Source organism: Amborella trichopoda, chromosome 11, assembly GCF_054954075.1.
Source record: "Amborella trichopoda isolate Santa Cruz 75 chromosome 11, AtrichopodaSantaCruz75HAP2 v2.0, whole genome shotgun sequence".
Taxonomy (NCBI): Eukaryota; Viridiplantae; Streptophyta; class Magnoliopsida; order Amborellales; family Amborellaceae; genus Amborella; species Amborella trichopoda.
The window spans coordinates 48,754,652-48,774,756 of NC_142346.1; the positions used below are offsets into that span (position 1 = coordinate 48,754,652).

General features: G+C 37.6%; 2 protein-coding genes across 2 annotated transcripts; one reads left to right on the plus strand and one right to left on the minus strand.

The window, feature by feature from the left end:
• Positions 1–3,085: 3,085 nt before the first annotated feature.
• LOC18427843 (leucine-rich repeat receptor protein kinase HPCA1) lies at positions 3,086–12,891 on the plus strand. The gene is made up of 20 exons (XM_020663418.2): positions 3,086–3,732; positions 4,172–4,292; positions 4,423–4,494; positions 5,020–5,094; positions 5,187–5,258; positions 5,352–5,513; positions 5,719–5,793; positions 5,884–5,955; positions 6,059–6,130; positions 6,214–6,282; positions 6,396–6,470; positions 6,643–6,714; positions 6,810–6,944; positions 8,712–9,178; positions 9,268–9,420; positions 9,510–9,652; positions 10,944–11,163; positions 11,628–11,860; positions 11,937–12,409; positions 12,710–12,891. Exons 1-20 carry the CDS (start codon positions 3,642–3,644, stop codon positions 12,711–12,713), a joined length of 2,856 nt encoding a protein of 951 aa, XP_020519077.1. The 5' UTR covers positions 3,086–3,641; the 3' UTR covers positions 12,714–12,891.
• Positions 12,892–13,395: 504 nt separating this feature from the next.
• On the minus strand, positions 13,396–15,322 carry LOC18427844 (putative methyltransferase At1g29790). The gene is made up of 2 exons (XM_006836889.3): positions 14,542–15,322; positions 13,396–14,436 (listed from the first exon to the last, which is right to left on the minus strand). The coding sequence occupies exons 1-2, from the start codon at positions 15,085–15,087 to the stop codon at positions 13,621–13,623; spliced, it is 1,362 nt and encodes a 453-aa protein (XP_006836952.1). The 5' UTR covers positions 15,088–15,322; the 3' UTR covers positions 13,396–13,620.
• Positions 15,323–20,105: the final 4,783 nt, after the last annotated feature.

Consider the following 20,105-nt stretch of genomic DNA (forward strand, 5'->3'; position numbering starts at 1 on the left):
CTTAAGAAAGTATGAATAATTGATTTATAGTTATAGACATTTCAAAAAATCTAAAAACAAAAAAAATATAAGAATAAGGATTATGGTGACAAAGATTCACAAATCTATGCCGAAGACTTTTAAACCATATACAAAAAAGTATATATGAATTTATAAATTTTTTAGATTATTTTAATTATTTTATGTACCCCGAGTTGTACACAAGACACGAGTAATTTTGTGGTCTAATCTGACATGATTATATTAAACCCAAGCTTATTATAAGATGATAAGAACGTCACAACCAATGTTGACAAAACTAAAATATTTGCAAATTTATTTGGAAGTGTCAAAAGCCACTCTCACTTGCCTGTATGAAAAGAAAACCAAGCAAATTAGTCGACCCTAAATTCATATAAAATTGAATAAGGAATTTGAGCCCATTCCCAATCGCCTTCAGTTATTGCTAGCAGGAAATAATTAACAGATTATTTCTGGTGAGCACCTAACGTCATCACTTTTTTTCAAATTATGGTTGTGCATACTATATATTTAATCCCTTGGGCGAAACACTTGAGATTATTTATTTATTTATTCGAAATTCTGGGTTCTGTCTAGCTATGACTAGATGATTATTTCCAAAAGAAAAAAATTAATGTTGAGTTCTTGAAAATCTAGATCATTTTCTTCAAAAATTGTGTGGTTCGACTAGATCATTTTCTTAAAAAATTGAGTGGTTCGAGTAGAATCTTGGGAAGCCTTTTTTTTTTCTTTTTTCTTTTATTCGAGGTTAGTTGGCAGGGTTATAAAGACCACATCCCCAAAATTTGGGATCTAAAAGACATTCCTAGGGTGGAGGGAGTAGATGAATATGGTACTCCCACACGAGTAGAAAACCTTGTGGATAAAAAAGTTTGTGGTCCTCTCTTATGTTTTAGGTGGATCTCATTTGTAAAATCGTATTACATTTGGTACCTCTGGTTTCGAGAATTTTTCATTCTAGTTGTGAGACTGAGGTGCTTCACACTGTTAAAAAAAATTGTGTGGCAATTGACTTCAAAAAAAAAAAAGTGTTTCTCTAAGATCCCAGTTCCAAGTTTCCAATGATGAATGCAGCGTTTCCAAGTTGTCCACGTCCCCCCTTTTTGTATATTTGGAACTCAGCATAAACCAGTTTAAAAAATAAAGTCTTTGTGTGTGCGTGTCAATAAATATACAGACACCATACACAGAGGTAAATGACTGACATAATGCATGGGGACGCATCACCAACTTCAAAAATAAGGATCATTGGTAGCGAGTTTATTATTAATATGTCCTCCTCAAACATAAATAAATAGCCTCAACGCCATATGTATACCATACATCAAGAATGATGGATGGTTATACATAAAATAGAACATCTAAATATTGATAACTTTAGCAAAAACTAATGTTTGAATTTGTTAAACTACCTGAAATTTTACAATGCTTTGGCTACAAAGTTCACCAGAAAATTGGCCATTGAACCGGGAACCAGAGAATATCATCTGATAACATTTTAGTTTCAGAAGAGTTGGGAAATTTTAGAACTGTACTATACACTAGAGTATTAGACTAGAGTCAAGAAGACCTATTCAGTTTTTTCAATGGTGGAAAAACAAGAATATACAAGTCCTTTGACCTGGTACAAAGGTGACAGTAAGCATGAGTAGGTAGCACAGGCTATTTGACTTTATGGTTTACTTATAACCTTATTATTGGTATAGTCCAAAGGAAAGGGAATAATTTTTGCTTTCTTATTTTAATTGATCAAATGTAATGGAATATTCAATTGAGACAATTCAAAGATATCCTCTAGTTTTCATGGCATAGAATATTATCCCCTCACCTACCTACAATATCCAAAGAACCATTTCTTTCATCTAAATTAGTGTTCACAGACTCCGGCCGAGTTGGCCCCTTGTTGAGCCAAGTACTCATGTACAACTCAGGTTGATTAAAAAATATATAAAAATTATATTAATGGTAAATCAATGTAAAATTTGTTTTTATGTAATCGGATGTTTTTAACAATGATTTGTGAGTTTTTCCTGTCCAATGTCCTATTTTTAAAGTTTCCTCCTTTTTGTAGATTCTTTTGAAATATTTCAAACTATAAATCAATTTTATCCAAATCCATGTTATTTATATTTTCTTAAGCTTATTTGGACTATTTATTTTTGTCATGTTCATTATATTTTTAACATTTTTTTGGATTTTTTTGAGGGCTTTTTGGCCTTGTACACTACTTGGGAAATCCAATCGGACTTGCCTGAGTAACTCTCTTAGGGCTAGGGATGAGCCTGAGACGGAGCCAAGTTTCCAAACAATGATTAAATATTTGATTAAAGCTAAGTTGATGCAGGCCCAGATCATCTACTCAGAAGACACAAACAATATATTCTCTTCTCATTACAGGGTGCCAAACCAAGGGCACATGGCATTCCCTCTTTTGGGAGGGGTCCAGGGGCAGTTTGGATATTTCAAAACAGGGGACAATTTTGAGATCAGTAGCATATTTAACAGATCTTGACTCTGTCTATGTGTATTTTTAAGTATGATTCAAATGACGTCCCATCACATCATAATTAACATAACCCACTAATTGAGTTTTTGCAAATGGAGTATAATTTCTATTACAATCTCTATTATATGTTTAGTCACAGAGTAAGTTCCATGCCACATATTATTACAGAAAATCTTTTAATAGACAGTCTTGGTTTTCCAAAAGAAAATTCAGAATTCTTAGAATCATGGTGTTTGCACGTTACATGCATTAAGATCAGCAGATGAAGATTGATTGAAAATAAATAGACCGAACTAACCCTTAAGAAAATGAAAAGGAACTCCAAAATAAAAAGAGAAAAGGATGTATGTTTGGTAAATGAGTAACATCAATAAAAAATTATAGAATCATGGCCATTTTCAGAGCACTGCTGATCCATGGGCTGAGTAAACAGGATTACTAGTCAACTGGAGCAACTACCTAGTCACCGTACCCGACAAACTACAGAAAAGGATTTCCACCATACACTTGCAAATACATACTTATTATATAGTTTTCAACCCCCATTAAGCTCTTTAAAAAAGGGAAAGAGAAAACAATGCAAGATAATCAACTCTCTAGAACTGCATTCCATTGCATTTCTGATGAAATAAAGCAACAAGTTACAAGCGATGGATTCCACGTTCACCTCAGGAGTAGAGCAAGTCATCTATAATTTCATAAATTTTTATTCAAAATAAAGACTTCTCCTAGCTGATGGCCCAGATCAGTCTCCATATACAAACTAGGGACTCTTGGCCTTTAGATACGATCGGAGTCTTGCATTACACAAGAAGCCTGTCTTTTAAATACAAAAACATGCAGTGGGAAGAATGATGGAGGCATTCTTTTTGTTTCAGGAGATGATGGAGGAATATGTGAAATAGAAGCATATATGAGAAACACCTTTCAAGATATGGACTTCGGGCTAGGAATCTGACTCTACTTTGGAAATTCAATACTTCGGCCTTGCAACTTAGTTTAACAGAGGCTGCTGCTATAACTGAGGCTATGTAGTAAAATCCTATATCACAGAAATATGGTTATTCTGTTGATGCTACCGATTGTCTTCGTGGACAACTAAAGATTTGAAGCGATGGGACCGATGGGCTGGCCCTGCATTCAGTTCTTTGTCATTTTATGCCAACTTTGTGCTATCTATGGACAAGAAACCAATCCTTTTGATGGTAAGTCAGTTCTCCTACAGTTCATCCTTATACCAAAAATTCACTTCCAAAGTTTATTTAAATTCATAGCAACATGCCTCTGAGAACACAGCGTGAATCGTGATTGATTTCATCAGTCTTGAAATGATAAATACGGAGCTCTTTCTTCTTTTTCAATCAGATATAAAAATAAATAAAAAGATGTTCAAAGGGGTCCTGAATCCTTTTCCAGAACAATCAACTTTTGCACCCTACAAAGGCCCCAATTCATACCAGTCAATCACTGATACCCGTGTAAGAATGTAAATTATTCAGAGGAAAAGATAAAGTGCACAGCCCAAAGGCAATTATCAATCTATCTCTAAGGAATTTAAGATAAAACCAATACAAGATTTTGCAGGTGATTAAGAGAAGAAAATAGAGGAAAATACATGGAAGTCATTTGCTTTCCTTTCTGCAGGTGCTGTACTTACTTCCCTACAGAACGTTTGGCAGAATGTGCCACCTACTTGGAAGGGTGGGGATCCATGCCTCAATCAATGGGATGGAATTAGTTGCAATGGTTCCCGTGTGACCGCCATGTCTGTAATCCATTTCAATTCATTTTATTGACGGTTAATGCATTCCATTTCTTTAAAAATGAATCATCCTACTCAATTAGCTGCTGTCTTCCTAAAAATTTAAGTGCTGCATGTTGGTGTTGTTTGTCAGCAAGTTGTCGACTATGGGCCTCAAGGGTACTCTGACTGGCGACATTGGATCTCTGTCTGAGTTACAGTATCTGTGAGTAACTCTATCACCATTGTGGATACTTCATGTTGAGTGAGTTAGGGCGACCTTAGGCCTGTCTCAGTTACCGGGCTCTATTGAGTGTTCAAGGATTATTTTGAAATCTTAATCTCCACAATAATAGATATGAAAAGAAGGAAGAATATCTACACTTAGAGAAACCTCCATTCCCCTAAATGGATTATGTTTAATTTTCGAATATTTTCAAATCCAACATGAGAACCATCTTATAAACACATCATAGCTAGTCCAAATGAGCAAAGAACTCCATGAATGGTTCCAGTTCTTTTTTCCCTCAAAACACACACACATACACAAACAAAGAAAGAAACAAACATACACACATAATAAAAACACAGACACAAAAAGAAAAGGCACCTTGCAACTGTATTCTTGTACAAGTAAAGCTGACGTTGTCTGTGGAGAAAATGAAAACAGAGACATGATTTCAATTTCTTGGCCTGATTTGTTGCTTGAAAAGGATCTAGTAAGTACTAAGAAGTTTCTCTATGAATGCAGGGATTTGTCTTATAACAAGGATTTAACTGGGTCCCTTCCACAAAGCATTGGAAATTTGAAAAAACTTACAAACTTGTAAGGAAACTCGTTAATATCATTGCCTGCCTTTTTGCGAGAAGTCTGCTGACTTCAGTGGATAGATGAAACTTATGTGCCCTTTATCACAGGATCCTAGTTGGTTGCAGCTTCAGTGGTACTATCCCAGCACAGATAGGAAGTCTTCAAGAGCTGGTCTTTTTGTAAGCACCAAACACTCATAGAAGAGCATTCATCTGCACTCACTCCCCTGATCTTTCTCATTGTCTCCACGGGCTCACTATTCATTATTGCAGGTCACTGAATTCTAATGGCTTCACTGGAGAGATACCTCCTTCAATTGGCAGTCTATCTAAGCTGTATTGGCTGGATCTGGCCGACAATCAACTTACTGGATCCATTCCAATCTCCACACCAACTTCACCTGGTCTGGATATGCTGCTGGGCACAAGGCACTTGTATGCTTCGATACTCTCTTATTTCCTTTTCATTTAATTAAAATAGAAGCCTATTTTTTTTCATCTCTTCCACTTTCTTTCTTACGAAGGAAGGAAGAGGACATTTAGAAATAATTTTCGCCAAGTTTTTTTGGATAACAGCAATTCGCTTTCTGGAAATTACGTCATGGATAATGAATAACAAGGTTTGGGCTTTGATTTGCAGCCATTTCAATAGGAATAAGCTCTCGGGTTCCATTCCAACTCAACTTTTCAGCTCAGCTATGACTGTGATACATATGTAGGCTACCTAAAGCTCAATTTAACCAAAAATTCATCAATAGTAAATCTTCACAGTTGGAAATCTAAAATTAAGCTTCCATTATAACAGACTCTTTGATGGCAACAACTTCTCCGGGAAGATCCCATCCAGTATAGGACTCGTAACAAGTCTGGAGGTTCTGTGAGTATAACCTACATATGCGGACTCGTCCAGTGATTGTAAGACCTATGGAAATCTTTCTCTATCAATCTGATTACTGATATTGTATGTCTATTTCAAACAGTCGGTTAGATCGAAACAAATTTGAGGGGCCTGTTCCAGCCAACCTCAATAACCTTACGAAAATCCAGGAACTGTGAGTAGAGCCATATGCACCTATTCCAGTACGTAGTGAGCGTCTTATGTCTATTCTGATACCATTTGTATGCCATGTTTCAGGAGTTTGGCGCAGAATGCACTGACCGGCCCGTTACCCAATCTCACAGGGATGAACGTTCTTGCTTATCTGTAAGTAGTCTAAAATTCACTGATGAAAGACAAAATTATTAGGCAGGCTGCACCCATAAATTTCATCCTTAACCGATAATCAACACTGAGATTATGAATATTATGATTGTCAGGGACTTGAGCAACAACAGCTTCGATGCAACAGAACCACCACCATGGTTGCCTACATTACAGTCTTTGACAACCATGTAAGTTATCACTGAGGTTGGCAGGTGGGGGTTTATTCGATTTCACATACACCACTATAACTATCTGTTTATCTATCCATCCTTTTGCACACATAAATACTTGCAAACAGAGCACCTAAAGACATACTCTTTTAGTTTTGATATTAAGTTTGGCAAATTTTCTATTGTACAGAGTCATGGAATCCATAAGACTTCAGGGTGAACTCCCACAGGCAGTATTCACCATCCCGCCGTTGCAGATGGTGTAAGTATTAATGAAACTTGGCTGGAAGAATCTAGGTTCATCTATATATTTGATTACATTATAAATGTGGTGCTTATGGATTGCAAATGTGGCAGGAAGATGAGAAACAATAACCTAAATGGTACAATTGACATAGGCAGCAATTTCACCTCGCAGCTAAACTATATAGATCTGGAGAACAATGACATTCAAAAGCTTGTCTCGGAATCTACATACAAAAAGACATTCATGTAAGTCATCAATCCACAGCTTCTTGCTCAGAATTGGTTATTTGTTGATGACTGCAACTCTACACTACACCCCAAGCTTGATTCCTACCCCTGAATTATCAAAACCAAATATCCATATTTACTATTTTGGTTTTCTTTTGGATAAAACGTAAATATCAAGGGATCAGGATTTCCATCTCTGGTTAAATGGGATAACTATCCTCAACTAAAAGGGGTCGCACCCCTGTTGGAAATTGGGGTGCAATCCTGGTTTCAATGAATTATTAATCCCAATGGGGTATTAAAAATCTTTTGAAATTTGAAAGCAGCATCATTGAGTTTGTGCTGATTTTTTGCTTTTCGACAATTTGCAAGCTAAAGACCACCGCTCGATGATTTTGGCTTTTCAATTTCATGATCGTGGTTAGCACGAATAGTCGATCCAGAATCACCCAAGTCCACTTGAACACGGGGTGCTCTGTCTTATGGTTTTGAACTGGGAGTTGCTTGGGTGGTTCTCCAGAAACGAGAATTTAATTTTTAAAGTGTACCTTAATTTAATTGTTTAAGGCCTCAACCTGGTATAAATTTTGTCCTCACACATATATGTGTGTAGAAAAGTATATCATGAGACCATTTACCTTTGGTACAAGACGGTCACAATTAATCTTGACCATTTGATGCGAATATTCCATTGGACAAGCTCAAAGTTCAAAAGAAATCTTCTCGAAATTTATGACACACCCAAGCTATCAAATTTCACATCGGATGGTTCTAAATAATTGTGACCTCATCACAATCATTCTCGATCGTTAAATGTAAAATAAGGTGGCTGGGGGCGTGTCATTGACTAGGTATAAAGTCCAAAATCAAATTTCTTGAACTAACTATAACACTCTTTAAGTAGTTGGATTTCAATCCAGTTACTAAGAGTGATTATGATCTCCTTGTACCTAAATGGTCTTATAGTATACAATTCCTATATATAAACACATGAATTCTAAAGAGTGCTCCTATGTACATATGGCAAGTGTATTAGAGGCCGCTACCTGAGTAGTACTCAATGGAGCTCCTAAAAGTAGGGAAGTTCTACAATAGGTCGATCCTAGGCTCCTGCTTTTCCAACGACAATGGATAAAATGGACGAAAATTGGACTTTATTGCATCCATTACTAATCTCTAATAGTATATTCAGAAACTTTTCAGGAAAAGATTTACATGCCACAGTTAACCATATTAAAGTAATTAAACAGGCTAGAAACACTCTTCCAATGTTCTCCACTACAAGCTTCCTATATCCCAAGTTTGTGAACTACAACTCGAAGAGATATAGCAGTATTCATGGTGCACATAACAATTTTCTTTAATGATAAATAGAACTCATAACGACTTTGATTTGATTAATGGAAATGCAGCCTTTATCCTTGTGAGAATAAGATCCAATCTCGGAAAATCACATACCACTTTGTGATTGAGAATATATGAGAATTGGGAAGCTACACAGAAGCTTATTTAATTGGGTTCTTTGCTGGTAGAGAAACATGCGCTATCATCTGACACCATATTTGTCTCCCAAGACAAAAACACTAACCACTTGCTGGCCATGTTCTTTTTACTCATACAAAAAAAAAAAAAAAAATCGAAGTGGCCATTCTCTACTGCATTAGTTTTTTGCATTTCGGTTACAATAATGATTATGATCATATGTAAAAAAAAAATTACTTCTGGAACCCAGGTAATCTTCTTATGACCAAGACTGATTGTTTCTTGGACCATCTGATGTTGCAGACTGGTGGGAAACCCAGCTTGTGACGCACAATTGGCTCAATCTTCTTACTGCGACACTCCTAAACCCCTCGTCCCTTATTCCACACCCCAACAAAACTGTGCACAAGACTTGTGCCCTCCCACCCTGCGAGCCAACCCCACATGTGGCTGTGCAGCACCCTATACTGGGACACTAGTCTTCAGGGCACCTTTATTCTCAGACACAACAAACACCACACTCTTCCAATCATTAGAGGTCCAATTGCAGACCAAGCTTCACGTCCCCCCTGGATCAGTTTCGCTGCAGAACCCCACAATGGATTCTGAGAGCTATATGCAAGTGCAGCTCTACATCTTCCCAACTGATGAGCAGCAATTCAACAGATCAGAGGTTTCAACTTTGGGATTCCGCCTGAGCAATCAAACCTTCAAACCTCCACCCAGCTTTGGTCCCTTCTTTTTCATTGCCAATCCTTATTACTTCCCAGGTAACTCAAGAATTTGCGTAACCTCACTCCATGTGCAGCCACAAGCTGCAGGAAATTGCTCTCTCACATGAATTGATGTGTTTCCTCAGAAGTGGAACAAAGCAAACAGGAAAACAATTCTCTCATTATTGGACTCTCAGTTGGTGGAGCTGTTCTTGTTCTCATATTCATTATCGTGGCACTATTTGCTTTTGAAAGGAAGAGGAAGGCTGAAAGACCCACGGGGAGAAGCAGTTCTTTTGGTAAGATATAGAAGTTTAGTATACTTACCAACTGGTAGTTTCTTGTGTTCTAAACTTCTGATTTTTTTGTCACACCTTATTTTTGGCAGTTTCATGGAATCCAAGTGATAGGAAGAACAGCGGCAGTGCACTGCAGTTGAAAGGAGCAAAATGGTTTACTTACGAGGAACTCAGGAAATGCTCAGACAACTTTGCCGAAGCCAATGGCATTGGATCAGGAGGCTATGGCAGGGTAACCCACCGGACCGCTCCTGTTGTGATTCCTTTAATTCTAGTTCCCACGAACAAAATATCAAGGGTGCAGTTTATATAAGGGTGGAACCTTACTTGCGGAAGTACGCTTGCGATGTTTTACATTGTTTATTTTAATTGAATGGTGCAGATTTGACATGTTTTTAAGATAATGTCATACGTGACACATCTTTCAAGATCGTGTCAAAGATACACATTCTAAATAAATTGACCACAGTAAATCATTGCAACCTTATATCTACAAGGGAATTTTACAACCTTATATAAACTTTTTCAAAAAATAAAAAGAAAAATAAAAATACGAAAAAATAATAATTCAAGTATCAGTTTACTACATATCCTCCCCAGCACTTCAGGAAAAGCCTCCTTTAGCTACTTTGTTTACAAAAGTGGGAGATTAACATGAAACTCAATTTACTTTTGCAACTAAATCTGTCCCATCAATTCTTGAAAACTGTATTTCAAAAAGGAAAAACTTAATAGTGATGCTCGGCTTTGCTAGGGTGAGACTCCGCCCCTTATCAAAGATCGCAGGAGGTCACTGGGAAAGAAAAAAGAAAAAAGGAAGGATAAAAACAATGAACTACATAACTATAGACCATGACAAGAGAAATGAATGCAGATTCCACTGTTTGAGAACAAGCCAATATGAATTTTCCAAGGGGGTAAAAAAAAACTAGCCAAAGTCATTTGTTTACCTAATTCTTTGCATTTATATTTTGCCTTTATTTGTTGCTATTTCTTTAAGAACAGAAAGCAATAAGAACAATCTCTCAATTAACCATTTGATGATCTATGCTTCTGTAAGGCACTAAAAGAAAAATGATGAGCTATCTCTACTTGGTTAGGCATAATGGTCTGATTGGAAGGCAAAAGTTTTTCATTGGTAAAAAATTTTTATTCAATAGAAAAGAAGATATAATAGATCATAATTACAATCACAGCTCCTGGATTGAGCCTCAACTAACCAAAGGATTTTAAACCTTAAAAGTTAGCTAGGGTGTCTCTTACTTCACATGCCTCCTTGTGAACCTGACTACTGAAAATTCATAAAAATCATTGCTCTGTCTCTCCCATAAGATAACACTTCAATGTCATGAGAAGGGAAACATTCCTCAAGAACACTAGCTAATATCAGGGATTAACTTACGAGAAAATCCTGGCGAGAAAATATAGTTTACATGTCAATTCCGTTCCTCTTTTTTGTTCTTTCTGTTGAGTGTCATAGTTCCTTTCCTATTTCATCATGATGATTCTTGCAAGATCCACAGGTTTATCGAGGAGTATTGCCCACTGGCCAAATGGTGGCCATCAAAAGAGCAGAACAAGGATATGGGCAAGGTGATCCAGAATTCAGAATGGAAATTGAGTTGTTATCAAGAGTTCATCACAGAAACCTTGTCACCCTCATTGGTTTCTGTTTCGAGCAAGGTGAACAGATACTTGTCTATGAATATTTCCCCAACGGCACTCTAAGAGAGAGTCTCTCAGGTATGGTAATGAATCATCATATCTTAGTATTTTCTTTTTCTTTTCTTTTATTTTATTTGTTGTTTTTATTAGTTCAGAATTTTACTTGTATCTAAACTATTCTGGAAAATAGTAATCTTCAAAGAAATTTCTCTCTGGAACACTGTTCTTTGACAAGATCCCAAAGAAAAGGCAAAAGACAAATATTCACCCCTCTCCAATTGATTACAGCATGTAGTCCACTACTGTGTGAAGTAGAGATTCACATAGAATAGGCCCCATATGAGAATGCACATGCTTGTTGTATGTATCCATTTTTTTGTGTGCTTGAACACATGCATTCAAACTTGTAGAATGCACATTATGAAACTACAAGTACAATAACAAGAAAAATGAGAACAACAAGAACAGTAATGCAATGGTGACAACGAAATGGAACATTTATATTTTGATTAGTGAGATTCTGAGTTTTTATGCAATGACAGGAAAGTCCGGGGTTCGGCTAGACTGGAAGAGGAGGCTTCGGGTTGCTTTGGGTTCAGCAAGAGGGTTGGCATATTTACATGAGCATGCAGATCCACCTATTATTCATAGGGATGTCAAGCCCAACAACATCCTTCTTGATGAGAATTTGAACGCCAAAGTTGCAGATTTTGGCCTCTCAAAGCCTATAGGTGACAGACAATGCCACGTCACAACTCAAGTCAAAGGAACACTGGTAAGTCGATTCTCTCTCTCTCTCTCTCAACCATTGAAGCCCAGCTCACAAAGGAAAGAGCATAATTCTTTTGCAGGGTTATTTGGATCCTGAGTACTACATGACCCAACAGCTGACAGCAAAGAGCGATGTTTATAGCTTTGGAGTGCTAATGCTGGAGATGTTATCAGGAAAGCCTCCTATAGAGAGAGGGAGGTACATAGTAAGAGAGGTGAAATTGGCAATGGACAAGACCAAAGACCTGTATGGCCTTCATGAGCTCCTTGACCCCACCGTAATGGCCTCACCAAGCCTCCCTGGCTTCGAGAGGTATGTGGACCTTGCCCTTAAGTGCGTTGGAGAGTCGGATAAAGACCGACCCAACATGAGTGAGGTGGTGAGGGAGATGGAGGAGATAATTAGTGAAGCTGGGTTGAGCACCACCACAAACTCTGCAGCGACTTCGGCAACCTTTGCTGGCTCAGCAAGAGGAACTCCTCACCATCCTTACAATGACCCCTCTTTCGACTATAGTGGTGCCTTCCCACCTTCCACTCCAGTTGAACCCAAGTGATACTCTTTTACATCTTTAAAATGTTTAAATTTGTTCCCTTTGCCTGTTGATTGTGTTCATAGACAATGAGACGTTATAGTTTTTATGTGGTTTATTTAGGAGCATGTTTATTAAGAACTTAAAAGCGTTCCACAAGTTGTGCATTTATGCATCGTATAGAACTAAGGCACTGTATATATGTACTACATGATCTTTTTTTTTTCTTGGAATGCTAGTTGTGCTTTGTTTACTTGTCTTACATTCCTAGACAATATGCTGTTGATGGATGATTCACAAATAGTTAGTTATATTATCAGGTAATGAAGATTGATCGGAAGTCACAAGAGGCCATTTGCACAGAAGCGGTCTTACCACACAAGTTAACTGTAAAACACTTGCTTTAAGCATAGAGGTAAAATGGATAGATTCGATGTTACGCTGCTGCCTTTTTTTTCTGATCTTTGATTTGGTTTCAATTAAGGATTTTCCCATTCGATTATTTTATTTGAATTTTATTTTATCTTTTGCATCTTCTCATCAACACAGTTTGAGAATATTGCAATTTCTGACGAGAAGAAATTAATTTATCTACTCTGTTTCAATGATTAAACTGCCATTCACAATTTGACATATAGATGAAGGATTAGAGATGTATGTTGATTCAGGATTCATTAGAATCACACAAAGTTAGTTCATTCTGAAAGGATCAAAATGAAAAATTACAAAACAAAAAGGAGTTCATAGAGGTTCATGCGTTCCCAGATGTTGCATGGTATACAGATTCAATCGAGGCAAATTTATGCCAGTTTTTTCCTCTGGAAACCAACTTGAAATGAGTAGAGAATACATTGCGTAGAGGGAGAGATGGAGAGAATCAAAACCGAACCGGAGATATTCGGCAAAGAAAGGTGAAGGTAAAGAGAAAGTAGAAGCCTTTTCAAAATCAAAATTTCAATGAGGTTTAGTTTGCACTAAGAGTGGTCTTAATTCGAAAACAATCATGGCAATGAAAACGATTATTGAGTTATTACTATAACAGCTTTATAAAGGAAATCAAAACATCAACACAGGAATCGAACTCTTTCTGCTGATTTTTGGTACACTGACGCAAAAAGCCCAAAACTTGTCTAAAATCTGAAGGCCTACTACAACTCTTCTTTTGATTCTTATTAGTTTCAAACGAATCGAATAAAGAGCAGTTAAAAGTAATTAAAAGAAGGTGCTCCTCTTAGAACATGGGCTTCTCGAGGATGGCTGAAAGGTAAACCTCGTGGGGCCCCTTGTCGGCCTTGCGGCCGACCGTCCACCGAAGTTGCCGGAACCCAATCCGGACGAACATGGGGACGTATGTCCTGTTGAGTTGTGGCCCCAAGCAGAAGAAGTGGTCCACCCAGAACAGGCCCCCCGGCCTCAGCACCCTGTATACATCGTACAGCACCTGCTCCAGCATCACCTCCGGCACCCAGTTGCTCAGCACGTGCATCGAGTGCACAATGTCGAGCGTCCCTTGGAAGAAGGGAAGCCTGTGCGCCACCGTCAGGTGGAGGGGCACCAGGCCCCTGGAGGCGATGAAACTGTTGAATGGCCCGTCGAAGTTCATGCTCGTCGTCACGACAGTCACATTCCGCTCTCTCATGCGCGCCCCAAATGTCCCGGACCCACCACCGATGTCAAGGCCGATGCGTATGGTCCCATGTTTGAGTGTGAGGACATCGTCAATGCTGTAGTCGAGACCCCTCCAGCCTCTGTTGGAGCCGAGCCACCTGGACTTCTCACGCCCTGCGAGGTCGAAGCAGTCCTTGCAGTCGGGGTGGACGGTGGGGTCGTTCTTGCGGTCGATGAGGCAGCCATAGCTCTTGCATCTGTATGGGTCCCACACGATGCTGGTGTCGGGAGGGGTGGTCCACATGGACTGCGGGAAGGCGTGGGGCTCCACATAGTTGCTGGGGCTCTTCGGGTGGCACCGCCGGCGGGGCAGCGGCTCGCACCCCTTCAGCATCAGCTGCTGCGCCAGGGCGTCGTCCGAGGGACACTCTCCGCCCACCTGCTTCGTTGCAACACACCGAACCAAGGTGATCAAATTACAAACACAAGGCATCATTGTCACATAACGCCGTTACTTTGAAGATCAAGCATCCAACGTGCATACCTTGTAGGACATGTACTGGCGGAGCTCAGACTTGAAAAGGCGGCAGGCGTGGCCGATTGGGGGAACGATCTCGTCGGTTCCAAAGGCATGGGAGTAGCCCAATGGCAGCTTATGAGGGGCCACCACCACCTTCATCTCTGGCATGAGCTCGCCCCACCCGAACAATGGATCGTCATCGTCGTCGTTGCTGTTGTCTTGAGCATGAGATGAGGGGAGGGAGTCTCGAAGTCGGGCGATTTCGGAGAGGAGGGTGTCGAGGAGGGTGTTGGAGGTGTGGAGGTGGGTTCGGAGGTCGGAAAGCTGAGACTCTGTGGCCTCGAGGCGCACATGGGTGGCGTTGAGGAGGCTGCTCTGTGTGTCGAAGAGGCCCCCGATACTGGAAGGGAGTTGAAGGGAGGAGTACCAGTTGTCCTTGTTGTTGTCGAAAGGGCCGGCTCCAAAGATGTAGAGGGTGAGAATGTTGGTGGAGACGATGAGCAGGAACAGCTTAAGCTGAGAACGCCAACGTCGGGGATCAACGCCTTTTGGATGGTCCTCTGACCCCATCTCTCTTTTCTCTTCCTCTCAATCTTTCTTTGTGACTCTGAAACAACTGAAACTTCCTCTCATTTCTTTCTCACAGACTCTCTCTTTCAACTACTCAAACCGTTGAAATCTCCTACACTACAAATCTATGATTAACTAACTTCAATAAAAAAAACCTCTTTTCTTGCTATGTCATAAATTGTTGGAAATGAGTCTCTCTTTCTCACCCAAGCAAACACAACCTCTGTGTCTTCATCTCTCTTATACGAGAACAGAGACGTAGAGAGAGGTTATTGGGGCGTAACCATAATGAGCTAAGTATTGGTAGGGGCTATCTCATACGTAAAAATATATATATGCATTTGCATAAACTAAAGGGTTGGGGACGAACAAATAATAATATTGTTACTCGTTCGAGTAAAGAGTATCATACTCTTTACCACCAATACAATAAAATTAGAGTCTGAGTCTCGCTGAGTGTGACCCGGCGCTTTGCCCGTCCCAAAGCATTCGTGAGGGAAGGGGAAAGGCCCACTGTGTTGCATTCTTTACGCTACTTCGAGTCAATGTAAAAGGAAAAAGAAGGGGAAGGCCCACTGTGTTGCATTCTCTACACTACTTCGAGTCAATGTAACGTGGCACCACATAACAACCACCCCTGCTTTTCATGCCTATAAATTAATAATAATAATGTGAGGGATTGTATGCTACAACACTACATCTTTGGCACTAGAAATAAATGAATTATATGGGATTGTATACTGCAAGAGCATTTTTCTTGTATAATTATTAAAAAAATGATATCATGCTATAAGACATTTTTTTTTTTTTTACAAAGAGATTAGAGTCACTCTATATCGTCAAATGTCAAATCCTAAAGCTCAAGATGTATTGCAAAGATTGAAAAATGAATGGTACATTCCCAACTGTCTGATACAAATTTAACGGCCATTCCCAACCATCTAATACAATGCCTTGTGCCCAAATGCTCTTTTTTTTTTCTTTTCCATATTTTGTCTTTTTTTTCATAACTTTAATAAAAAATAATTTTCGTGCTTTTTTCTATCACGGGAATCCAATACTTAATTAAATAATAATATGTATGGGTCAATGTCACACTATAATAAGAACATAAAAGAAGAAGAGCACCATGATCCTATGGAACCCTCTCTCAATCTATGTGGATAAGACTTCAAAAGATCACTATTACAATTGATGTGGATCTCTAAAAAAATTATAACATAAGTGTGAGACTTGACTTTTTTATAGATCCGTATCAAATTTAATAACGATCATTTGAAATCCTACACGTATAGGTAGAAAAAATCTTATAGCATCATTTCTCCAACTCCAAACCACCGCAACTTTTATTTTTTATGTTTCCAAACCAGTGACCGCCTTTAGGTTTAGGGATCTATGCCCATGGAAGTAGGACCATTCCAATGGCCGCTTAGGCACCTTTTAATTAAAGAGTCAAATGTACCTCATTCTGTCACCTTTTTAAGTCATATGGTTCTCCTATGTTTTTTTCAATAATGTAAGTCATCTGCCTTTTTTTTCTTTGCTTTTCAGTTACAAACCCACAGTCTCGAGGTTAGTGGAATTCCAATATTGCTAAGGCCCCTAAGGCTTTGTGCCCCAATGCCTTCTCCAACCACGTTATCTTAAGGGATGAAATGGAAAATGTCATTACTTTACCAAGGGCATGAGGGGAATGAAAAGAAAGAAAGAAACCATGACGGATTTAGGTATTCACACCTCATCATGAAAATGGCCAATTCAATAACGTTTCTCCCTTTTTTCTCTCATTAAGTTTGAAAAATACCTTATCTTTTTTAAAAAAATTATGTCTATACACATTCGTTAACTTCATATAATTGTTAATAAAAAGTGCATTTCACAGTTCTATTAGTACCGTTTTCGTTTAATGTCCTAAGACGACCATTAGTGTTGTGATGATTCAAGATTTATTTGGTACTGTGATGGTTCAATGCAGTATTTTATAGACCTTCATAGGGAAAATCACAGTAGTGATATGATGGTGTGGGATGAATTAGAAAAGGACATTGGACTATCAGGGTACTGTTAATACAGTGGTCTATAAAACAACTTAAGGTGTGAGAGTTAGGCATTGGACCGTCACTGTTCTAATAGAACCAAGAAGGGTATTCTTGATAAAAAAAAAATTATTTTTAATAGAACCAAAAAAGGTATTTTTGGTAAAAAAAAAGAGAGTTATAGATTGGGTATGGATGTAGTTTTCAAAGAATTTAGGTAATTTTCAAATTCATTAGAAAAAGGGATATTTGTGATAATTATGCTTAAAATATTTCAATACCTTTTTTCCTTTCACGATAAATATTGTTCATCTACTTTTTTTCATCTGAGCTTTGATCAAATTCTCAATACTTTTAAGTTTTAGAAAAGGGCGTGGTTTGTATAAGGTTGCAACCTTAAACAATCCAATTAAGGTGCACCTCCAAACTTTATCGTAACATATTATTTTGTTGTGAAAAATTCTTAGGATTATCTGAATATATATTTTCAAATCTAATTACAAAATTTTAAATTAAAAAAATGGTTAAAATCAAGTAGGCAAGGCGTGGAAACTACTAGTCTCATTGTTGTAATAATCCCTTAACTTTAACGACCATATTTTTAAGGGTGCAGTTTGCATACGGACACATCCGTAGGTGTAGAGGTAAGGTGCACCTTCAAATTTTATCAAGGTACATAATTTTGATGTAAAATGTTATTAGGATTATCTCAAAATCCATTTTATATATAATTCTAAAATTTTAAATTTTAAAAAGGTTAAAATCAAGTAGATCAATACATATATGAAAATCTTGAAAATGGATGGTGTAGATAATATGTTGTAAAATGCATGAGACTTAAAATATTTTTATTTTTTATAGTCATACATGCATCTTGATGATCAATCGAAAGATTTTTCAACATTAAAAGTACCTTTTTTTCCGGGATTTTTGAAGGGCACTTGTACTTATACATTATAAAGTAGCATCCTTATAGAAACGGTTTCCTATTTTTAAAGCATAAGTGGGAATGCAAGCTCTCTTTTCCCGGACGATGGAGGGGTTTCATTTACTTTGCATTTGTGAGTTGTAAGCAAAACACGTGGGTGTCTTTAAATTATTGGGATGTGTGTGTGTTTTGATGAATGAGCGTTGACCCCGTTTTGCTACCTCCAACCGGTCACACGTGCCTTGCTCTTCACTCCAACCAAAAACATACGCGCCAATTGTTATTTGAGGCACATATCGGTAATCCGGATCGTTCATCCAGTGAAGTGGTTGGACTGGCGGATCACAGGAGAATCCACCAAATCCGGTGTTAAAAATAGTATTCCAAAAATCACTATAAATCATTATCAATAATAGTTATTTAAGTTTTCAAAAAAAAATATGGATAATGGATTTTCATTATTGTACATAAAATAAGTGAAGATTGAGACACCATTTAGTGTCTATTGATATTAATTTGGTACTAATCTTTTTATACTAATTTTGATACAATACTTTTATGAAATTTTTAATTTTCACGAGGAAGAAAATGATTTTTTGCAAATTTTTATGTTAATTATCGTATCCTAAACCAAAAACCTTCAAAACCTTGAGAGAGAAGCTTAAGACACACTTTCGCTTCTATTCTCTCTCTTTAGACTTTAAACAAGTGCAGCTCGACTGCTCTCTATCCGGGTCGTAACGTTGTTGATTCATTTTCCCATTCATGTTCAATTTGAGGTTGGTAAGTAGTTTGTGTTTGTATAAACAGAAGAGAAATACAATGCTTCTTTTCACTTAGCTTCGATCTTTGCCTTTGGGTTGTACCTTAAGAAAATCCGTGCCTAAGTTTAAGTTAAGGTTTTTTTTTTTTTTTTTAACCACCTCCAAATAGTTAGGATAAGATTTAAATGATGATGATGATGATCTCTTTATTTTTGTAATTTTTCAGTTCAAAAATTGAAAGTCATGAATGCTATTTTCTTAGGAGCATTTTCACTTCGATCAACAAATCGTTGTCCTGGTTAAACCTTAGAGGCTCATGCTCAGTTAATGCAATTAACGGTGTATTGCTTTATCCCATTTGGTGAAGAGTTTGAACTTTACACTACTACCATTAAGTGCTTACACTACTCCCTTAAATTAAGAGCTATCACCGTTGTTAAATGTTTCTCACCACAGTTAAAATGTTGAATTGAATTTTCACAATGACCAACTTCATAGCTTTAATGCTCTTCATTTACTCTTGACGCTAAATTCATTGATTTCTTTTGCACTACGCTTTAGCTGTGAAGCAAATTACATTAATTTGAAGCCCAAAAAACCTAAATTCTAAAACTGAATGACCCTTGGAAAAGGGGCTAATGCTGTAGTAGTCGTAGCACACTCCATATCTCAGTTGCATGTTGTACTTTCTAATCTCATACCTTTTACTACCACTCACTAACTATTTAATAAAACGGGTAGGCGCTTCCGAATTTCTTAGCTCTTTGCTCTAGAATTTGGAAAAGGCACACTTCGTAAAAGGCCGGTAAATTAGGATATGTGTATCAACAAAACCCTTGATGGTATTGGTTACCTTAAGTCCGTTTGATAGCATCAAATATCTTGATATTTTGGGATATTATAAAGGGAAATGATTTTGTGAGACCCTCCCACACCCATATGTATAGGATTCCAAATGATTATCATTAAATCATATGTATAAGATTCCAAATGATTATCATTAAATTTTGCACAGATCTATAGAAAACTCAAATCTTATAGTCATGTGATAATTTTTCTAGAGATCTGTGTCAAATTTAATAATGATCATTTAGAGTCCTACATACAAGGGTGTCGGAGGGTTTCATTGGATCATTACTCTATTCTAAAATCAAATATATTTTGAATAAAAAAATTTCGTGGACCCTTGATAGAGCCAAATCATATATTTTAATCTTCAAATAACTATCAAATATTTGAATTCCCAAAAATTCAATTCGTAGTTGAATTTTGTGCCGTTATGGGGTTCTC